This window comes from Pelecanus crispus, chromosome 24 (genome assembly GCF_030463565.1).
Source record: "Pelecanus crispus isolate bPelCri1 chromosome 24, bPelCri1.pri, whole genome shotgun sequence".
In the NCBI taxonomy this organism is placed as follows: domain Eukaryota; kingdom Metazoa; phylum Chordata; class Aves; order Pelecaniformes; family Pelecanidae; genus Pelecanus; species Pelecanus crispus.
Genome location: NC_134666.1, coordinates 278478 through 286837, shown reverse-complemented (window position 1 = coordinate 286837; position 8360 = coordinate 278478). Strand labels below are relative to the sequence as shown.

At 69.5% G+C, this 8360-nt stretch overlaps 1 protein-coding gene across 1 annotated transcript; it reads left to right on the top strand.

Annotated features, from left to right (window-relative positions):
* Nucleotides 1-477: 477 nt before the first annotated feature.
* Nucleotides 478-8294, top strand: LOC142595904 (testis-specific Y-encoded-like protein 1). Its single transcript, XM_075724755.1, is given in 9 exon segments — nt 478-582; nt 6861-7059; nt 7062-7069; nt 7178-7255; nt 7358-7472; nt 7568-7713; nt 7819-7895; nt 8003-8076; nt 8212-8294. Coding segments are annotated over 9 exon segments (885 nt in total).
* Nucleotides 8295-8360: the final 66 nt, after the last annotated feature.

Genomic DNA, 8360 nt, shown 5'->3' with positions numbered 1-8360 from the left:
CGTCCTGGTGCCCCCCCCAGTCCCATCCAGCATCATGCCGCTGCTCCCCAGCGTGTTCCTAGTGCCTCCCAGTGCTCCCAGTGCCCCCAGCTCACGGGTCCCGGGCGCCTGCCATGGCTTTGGGTGACACCCGGCTGCCTCCACCCCCGATTTATAGACGGGAAACCACAGCCCTGAGTCACGGCGGGGGCGGGGGGCCGGGGATGGGCCCCCCCAGACCCAAAAGGGCGCCCCGAAACAGCCGGGGCAGCGACAGCCCCGAAGGGATGGGGAACAGACACCCGAAAACGCAGAGAAATGCCCCAAAATGGCTGGGAACGGGTACCCCGAAACGGCCGGGCTGAGACGCCTCGAAACGCAGAGAAGTGCCCTAAAATGGCCGGGCGGAGACACTGGAAAAGGCAAAGAAATGCCCCAAAACAACTGGGTACAGCCACCCTAAACCGGCCGGACACAGACACTCCAAAATGCGCAAAAATGCCCCAAAACGACCAAGCAGAAACGCCCCAAATTGGCTGGGCAGAGATGCACCAAAATGAGGAGAAACGCCGCAACGTAGCTGGGCAGAAACCCCCCAAATCGGTTAGGCAGAGAAACCCCCAAATGAGGAGAAAGATCCCAAAAGAACCGGGCACAGACACCCTAAAATGGCCACAAACACCCCAAAATGCAGAGAAATGACCCCAAACAACTGAGCGGAAATGCCCCGAACTGGCCAAGCAGAGACACTCCAAAATGCAGAAAAATGCCCCAAAAAGACCAGGCAGAGACCCCCCCAAATTGGTCAGAGACACCCCAAAAAGAGAAAGGCCCCAAACCAGCTGGGCACAGACACCCTAAAATGGCCATAAAGAAACACCCCAAAAATGCAGAGAAATGCCCCAAAACAGTTGGGCAAAACCACCCCAAATCGACGAGGAAGACACACCCCAAAATGAGGAGAAATGCCCCAAAATGACCAGGCAGATACACCCCGAATCAGTCAGGCAGAGGTACCCCAAAATCCGAAGGAAACACCCCAAAAAGACCAGGCAGATGTGCCCCAAACCAGCCAGGCAGAAACCCCCCAAAATGAGGAGAACTGCCCCAAAATGTCTGCGCAGAGAAAACCCCAAACCAGCCAGGCAGAACCGCTCTAAAATCGGGAGAAATGCCCCAAAACCGGCACCCTGAAACAGCCAGATGCTGACACCCCAAAACAGGGCCGCTGCCCCCCCATTCCTGTGGTCTGAAATGCCAAAAACCACCCCAAAACTCCCTGAAACGCCCCAAAAAGACGCTGTCGGAAAAAGCAGCTAAAACACACCCCAAAAAGCCGGGAAATGCCCCCAAAAATAGACCCGAATCGCTTGGGCACCCCCAAATCCTTTAAGAATTGCTCAGAACGGGTAAAACCCCGTGACAAAGCCCCCCCATGCGTACCCCCATAATTTGGGGGGTGCTTTCCAGGCGCGGGGCCTTGATTTTTGCCCTTTTCGCAAGGAAACGGCGGCACCTGAAACCTGCCGGTTTAATGTCATTTTTTTGGCGCTTTCCGACCCCGAATTCGCCCCGCTTTAACCCAAACCCGCTCCCGGTTTCAGCACCCTGGGACCCCTCCCCGGTTTCGGTTTTTTTCGCCCCCCCGGGGACTTCCCCAGCTCGAAGCGACTTGAAACTCGCCCTGAGACAGCAGGAAATCGAGGGGGGGGGGCAGGGGATGCAGGCGTCCGGGCCTGCTCCACCCCCCCCCCCCAAAAATACCTGCCCCCCCCCACCACACCGGGACCCCCAACCCCGTCCCCGTGCCGGCCATGTGCTGCGGCGTGAGGGCGTGCGCCGGCCCCTCGTGCAAAGGCCCTCGTGCAAAGGCCCTCGTGCGCCGGCCGCCTCCCCCCCCCCTCGTGAGAGTGCGTCTTGGGGCGCAGACTCCCCCCCGTGCCCCCCCCCCTCCCCGAACCCCGCTCACCGGCAGCACCCCGCTCGCCTGCCCGCCCCACCCGCTGCGCCCCGCTTTTTATGGTACCCCCCCCCCACCCCGTGATGTCAGAGAACCCTCCCCCTCTTGGGGGGGGGTCCTGGGGGGCCCCCCCTAAATCCTCCACCACCCCCCGCGCTTCCGCACCCCTTTCCATGGGGATCGGGGGGGGGGGGGGCACCAGCACCGCCCCAAACTTTCACTTGTGCTGAAGCTCCCTTTTGGGGGGGGGGGGTTGCAAAGGGACCCAGGCATCGGGGGGACCCCGCTTCACCCCCAGTGCCCCCCCCAGACATTTGGGGGACCCCGCTTTGGAGCCATGAGTACAGGGGTGCCCCTTTAACCCCCTCCAAGACCACCACCCACTGGGGGGGTCTCCCAGGACCCCCCCAAACACCCCTCGGGGGACCCAGGCGTCCTGGGGTGCCACTGGCCTGGGGGGGGGGGGGGACACGACCCCATTTCATTCACACACACACACACACCCCCCCCGCGCCGCTGCGGGACAGCCACAGGCCCCGCCCCCAGCGCGCAGACCACGCCCCCGCCGCTGCGGGACCGCCACAGGCCCCGCCCCCAGCGCGCAGGCCACGCCCCCCGCCGCCCGCGCAGGGCACCCCGGCCCCGCCCCCAGCGCGCAGACCACGCCCCCGCCCGCCTGCGCAGCGCCCCCGGCCCCCGCCCCCAGCGCCCAGACCACGCCCCCCCGCCGCCCCACGCAGGGCACCCCGGCCCCGCCCCCCAGCGCGCAGACCACGCCCCCGCCGCCTGCGCAGCGCCCCCGGCCGCGCCCCCCGGCCACGCCCCCTCCCGCCATGGCCCGGCCGCCCGCCTCCGCCCCGGCGCCCCCCCCGTGGCCGGACTCCCGGCATGCCCCGCGCCGGGGGGGCCCTTCCCAGCATGCTCCGCGCCCCGGGACCCCCCCTCACCCCCCCCCGGACGCTTGGGTCCCCCCGGGGGACCCCGAATCCCCCCCCCCGGGGGACCCCGACCCCCCCGTGTCCCCTTTCCCTGGGGGGGGGGTCCCGGCGGGTCCTTTTCCGCCGACGCTTTGGGGCTCCCCCTCGCCCGCCTGCGGCAATACCGGCCCTGGGACCCCCGGGGGCGCGGGGGGGGGCGCGGGGGGGGGGCGGCGGGGCTTTTGGGGGACCCCCCTCAGGGTGGGGAGGGGGAGCAGCCCCCCGGGAGCTGGATGAGGCCTGGGAAGGGCAGGTAAGAGATTGGGGGGGGGGGGCAAAACCGCATGGGGGGGGCCCCCCCAAAACGGGGGTCGCCCTCCCCCCCCCGCCTCCCCGCATGTGCCCCCCTAAATTGGGGGGGGTGTCGTCTCCGGTGACCCCCCCCGCCGTGTCCCCCCCAAAAGGCCGCAGGAGGCGGAGGACGCGCAGCCCCCACCCCCTGACCCGCGGCACGGGTAAGTATCACCCCCCCGTCCCCAATTTTGGGGGTACCCCCCCCCCAAATCGCTAGAGGTACCCCCCCCCATTTTAGGAGTACCCCACAATTTTGGGGGTACCCCACCTCACCCCCCTCTTTTCCCCTCCCACAGAGCCCGACCCCTCCCCAACGCCCCCCCTGGATGCGGAGCAGCCCCCGGCACAGGTGAGACAACCCCCCCACCCCCCAAAAAACAACAAAAAATGGGGTGCCCCCCCTTCAAAAGGAGGGGGGTACCCCAAAATCCTGCCCTCCCCCCCAGGGCGTCGAGGGCGTCGAGGAGGAGGCGGGTGGCGCGGGAGCTGGAGCAGCTCTACCTCTCCCACCTCCGGCGGCTGCGGGGGGGAGCGCGGCGACCAACGGGGACCCCCCCCCGAGAAACGGGGACCCCCCCCGTCCCCGAGCGAGCCCCCAACACCTCGTTAGCGAACGAGATGGCTCTGCGCTACGAGGAGGGGGGCGGCCGCCGCAGCCCCCCGCTTTTGTTAGGGAGGGTGGGGCCGGTGGAGGGGGCTTTGGTGGTGCCGGCGAGGCCCCCCCGGGGGCGCGGGGGGGGGTTTGGGGGGGCCCTCAGGGGGTGCGGGGTGCTGCTGGCCTTGGCTGTGCTGGTGCCGGTGGCTTGGGGGGACGGGGGGGGCCCCACGGCCGCCCTGGCTCTGGGGCTCTACCTGGCGCTGGCCTGGCTGACATAAAAAACGGGTGGGGGTCCCCCAAATTTTCACACCCCCCCCCATATCACATTTTCACCCCTAAAAACACGGGACACCCCTACATCGGTCGGAGCGGGGAGGGTGAGTTGCGGCACGGGCCTATCACTGCACCCCCAAATTGCCCCCCCTCCCCTCCTTGGGTGGGGGTGTCGGCCATTTTGTGGGACCCCCCCCCTTGGGGTGGGGGGTGTCAGCCATTTTGTGGGACACCCACCCCCCCCCCGGGTTTTGGGGTGCCCCTGTGTACATACAGCCATAGAAAAGACTCCCTGAGTCCTCGTGGGGGTGATTGGGATGGGGGGGGGGAATTGGGGTGCAGGGGGGGATTTGGGGTGCGGAAGCGGGTTGGCTCTCCCCATTTTGGGGAGGGGGGGCTGGTTTCCCTCCCCGCTCCCTTCTCTGTCGCAGCCGTTTCCTGCCCCCGGGGACGGTCCCCAGCAAAGGTCACAGGCGCTGCGGGTGACAAACAGCCCCCCCACACCACCCCTGGGAGACTGGGGGGGCCCCTGGCAGCGGGGGTGGGGGGACACTCACCCTCCATGTCACGCCGTGGCCTCTGTGTCGCGACGGAAGGGGGTCCGCACCCCCTTCGGAGGCAGCTGGGGGGGGTCCTCAGGCCGCTTTGGGGGTCCTCAGGCCTCAGGCAGCTGGGGGGGGTCCTCAGCCTGTTTTGGGGGTCCTCATCCCCTCAGGGAAAGAGCTGCGGGGGTCCTCAGCCCGTTGCGGGGGTCCTCAGGCCTCAGAGAGGCAGCTGGGGGGGGTCCTCAGGCCTCAGGGAGGCAGCTGGAGGGGTCCTCAGCCCACTTTGGGGGTCCTCAGGCCTCAGGGAGGCAGCTGGGGGGGTCCTCAGCCCACTTTGGGGGTCCTCAGGCCTCAGGGAGGCAGCTGGGGGGGTCCTCAGTCTGCTTTGGGGGTCCTCAGCCCTCAGGGAGGGAGCTTGGGGGGTCCTCGGCCCTCAGAGAGGCAGCTGAGGGGGGTCCTCAGCCCGTTTGGGGGTCCTCAGCCCTCAGGGAGGCAGCTGGAGGGGTCCTCAGCCCGTTTTGGGGGTCCTCAGGCCTTAGGGAGGCGGCTGGGAGGGGCCCTCAGCCCGCTTTGGGGGTCCTCAGGCCTCAGGGAGGGAGCTTGGGGGGTCCTCGGCCCTCAGAGAGGCAGCTGGGGGGGGGGCGTTCCTCAGCCCTCAGGGAGGGAGCTGCAGGGGTCCTCAGCCTGTTTTGGGTGTCCTCAGCCCTTCAGGGAGGCGGCTAGCCCTCAGGGAGGCGGCTGGGGGGGTCCTCGGCCCTCAGGGAGGCGGCTGGGGGGGTCCTCGGCCCTCAGGGAGGCGGCTGGGGGGGTCCTCGGCCCTCAGGGAGGCGGCTGGGGGGGTCCTCGGCCCTCAGGGAGGGAGCTTGGGTGTCCTCGGCCCTCAGGGAGGCAGCCGGGGGGGTCCCTCAGCCTCCCGGGCACAGCCGGGGGCTCCTCACCGCGGGGGCTGTCCCGACTCCTTGGGTGACAGCCGGGGGGGGTGAGGGGGGGTCCCGGCCCCCCCGCTGCCGGGGGGCGGCAGCCGCACGCCCGCCCCCTCGGAGGGTCCTGAGGGCTCTGGGCGGCGGGGCGGGGCTTCGCGCCTCGCCACGTCACTGCCGGCCGCACGTGCGCGCCGCCGCCCGCCCCCCCAACCACCTTTCTGCCCGCCAAAGCGGGGCCACGGCCGCTGATTGGCTGCCGCCTTCCCCGCGCCCTCGCCCCACGTGACAGGCGTCGCCACGGCAACCGGCGCGGGGCGCGGGCAACCAATAAGGGGGGGGGGGGGCGGAGCGGCGGCGCGTGACGGGCGGGGTGGGCGGGGCCAGGGTGGCGGCGCGCGCGCTTTTCGGCCGTTGGCGGCGGCCGTTGGGGCCTGGCGGCCGCGGGAGCCGCCCCCCGCCCCCCCCCCCCGCGGTTGCCGCCGCTATGAGCGGGGCCGGGCGGACCGGCCCCCCCCCGCCAAGCTCCGTCATTTGGACGCGCCCGCCGGGACGGACCCGCCCGCCCGCCGCCGTCGCCGTCCGAGAGACGTCACCCCCCGGCGGAGGTCGCGGTGAGGGCCGCGGCGCGCATGCGCCGAACGCCGGGGCCGGGCATGCGCAGAGCGCCGGCGCGCGCCCGCGCCCCCTGGCGGCCGGGCTGGGAACCGCCGCTCCCCTCAAGGGGGGCCTGGAGACCACCATGGGGCCCAAGGGGGGCCTGGAGACCGCCATTACCGCGGCTTGGAGCGGGGCAAGGGGGGCCCGGAGACCACCGGGGAGGTCCGGGGGGCCTGGAGACCGCCCGCTTCCCTCAGGGGGGGCCTGAAGACCACCAGCAGGCGCAAGGGGAGACTGGAAACGGCCGTCTCCCGCTGCTTGGAGCAAGGCCGAAGGGGGGAAGGGGGGTCTGGAGCCCACCGGGGAGGTCATAGGGAGCCTGGAGACCGCTGCCACCGGCCACTTGGAGCAGCACAGAAGGGGCAAGGGGGGCCTGGAGACCACCAGCGAGGCCATGGGGAGACTGGAAACTGCCATCTCCCGCTGCTTGGAGCAGAGAAGAGGGGAAGGGGGGCCTGGAGACCACCACCGGGCCTGAGGGGAGCCTGGAGACCACCACCGAGCCCCAGGAGGGCCTGGAGACCACCACTGCCACCTGCCCAGAGCAAAGCCAAGGTGGGAAAAGGGGCCCAGAGCCCAAAGGGGGTCCAGCCCCCGGCGCGTGGCAGAAGGGCCACAGCCCGGAGGAGTGCGCGGTGATTTCTCTGGGGGGAGGACGAGGATGAAGAGGAGGAGGAGGAGGAGGAAGGCCCAGGGCGGTACCTGGCGGCCCTGGAGGCCGTGCAGCTGGAGCTTGAGGCCGTGGAGGAGCAGGCGGCTCGCGCCTTCCGCCGCCTCCGCGCCAAATTCTGGCTCCGCCGGCGGCCGCACCTACAGCGCCGCAACCGCCTCATCCAGCACATCCCCGGTTTCTGGTCACCGCCGTATCCTTTTTATTCGGGGGGGGGGGGTTGTGTGTGTGTGTGTTGGAATTTGGGGGGACACACAAACAAAACACGGGGTTTTCCTTGACCCCCCCAACCCCTCGCCAGTTCCTGAACCACCCGCAGCTCTCGGCCATGATCAGCGACCGCGACGAGGACGCCCTGAGCTACATGACGAGTTTACAGGTGCCTTGGGTGCCCCGGGGGGGGGACACAGACACAAATGGGGGCCCCCCACCCCCCAGGAGTGGGGGAAGGGGGACATACCCGGACGCCTGGGTCCCGCAGGTGGAAGAATTTGGCCAAGCCCGACCCGGGTGCAGGATCAGGTTCTTCTTCAGCGTCAACCCCTACTTCCAGAACGACGTCGTGGCCAAGGAGTTCGTGCGCGGCCCCTCCGTGGGTGACGGGGGTGGGTGGGGAGGGGGCCACCCCTCTCCCTACAGCCCAGGGAGGGATTCTGGGGGTCCAGAGTGACCCCCCTTTCCCCCCCCCCAGGCCACCTCGTGTCCCATTCGACCCCCATCCGGTGGTGGCAGGGGCAAGACCCCCGCGCTCGCCCTCACAAGGGCCCCCCGGCCCCCTGCAGCTTCTTCGCTTGGTTTGGGGACCACAGCTTCCCCGCGGGGGATCGCATCGCCGAGGTGACTCCCAGTGCTCCCAGTCACCCCCTCCCGGTGCTCCCAGTATCCCAGCCCCAGTCCCCCTTCCAGTAGCCCCCCCTGATGCCCCCCCAATTTCTCCCGCAGATCATCAAGGAGGAACTATGGCCAAACCCGCTGCAGTTCTACCTGCTGGGCGAGGGTGCCGAGGGGACCCCCGAAAGGTCAGCGATGCCGCGCGGGGGGTGGCTGCGGGGTACCCCGAGATTTTGGAGGTGCCAGGAAGGAACCCCAAAGCTCTGTGCCCCCCCGCTAACGCCCCCGCCCACAGCGAGAGCAGGGAAGACTGCGTGGTGATCGTGGACGACGACGAGGACGTGCAGGAGATCCCCGATGACGGGGACGGTAAGCGCCCCCCCGCCCCGGGGGTACCCCAATACCTCCCAGCTGGGGAAATGGGGGTCTGGGAGCACCCCCAATTCCCCCTGACCCCCCCAAATCTTTTTTTTGGGGGGGGCTGACTTTGTGTGCCCCCCCCAGGCAGTGGCGTGGAAGAGGTCCTGGCTGAGGAGCCCCCCAGCCCCGCAGACGGACAGACGGACCTTAACGGCGCCAGAGACTGATTTTGGGGGGGCTGGGGGTGCGACACCCCCTCTCCCCCCAAGGCATTGCGGGTAACGAGGGGCTGG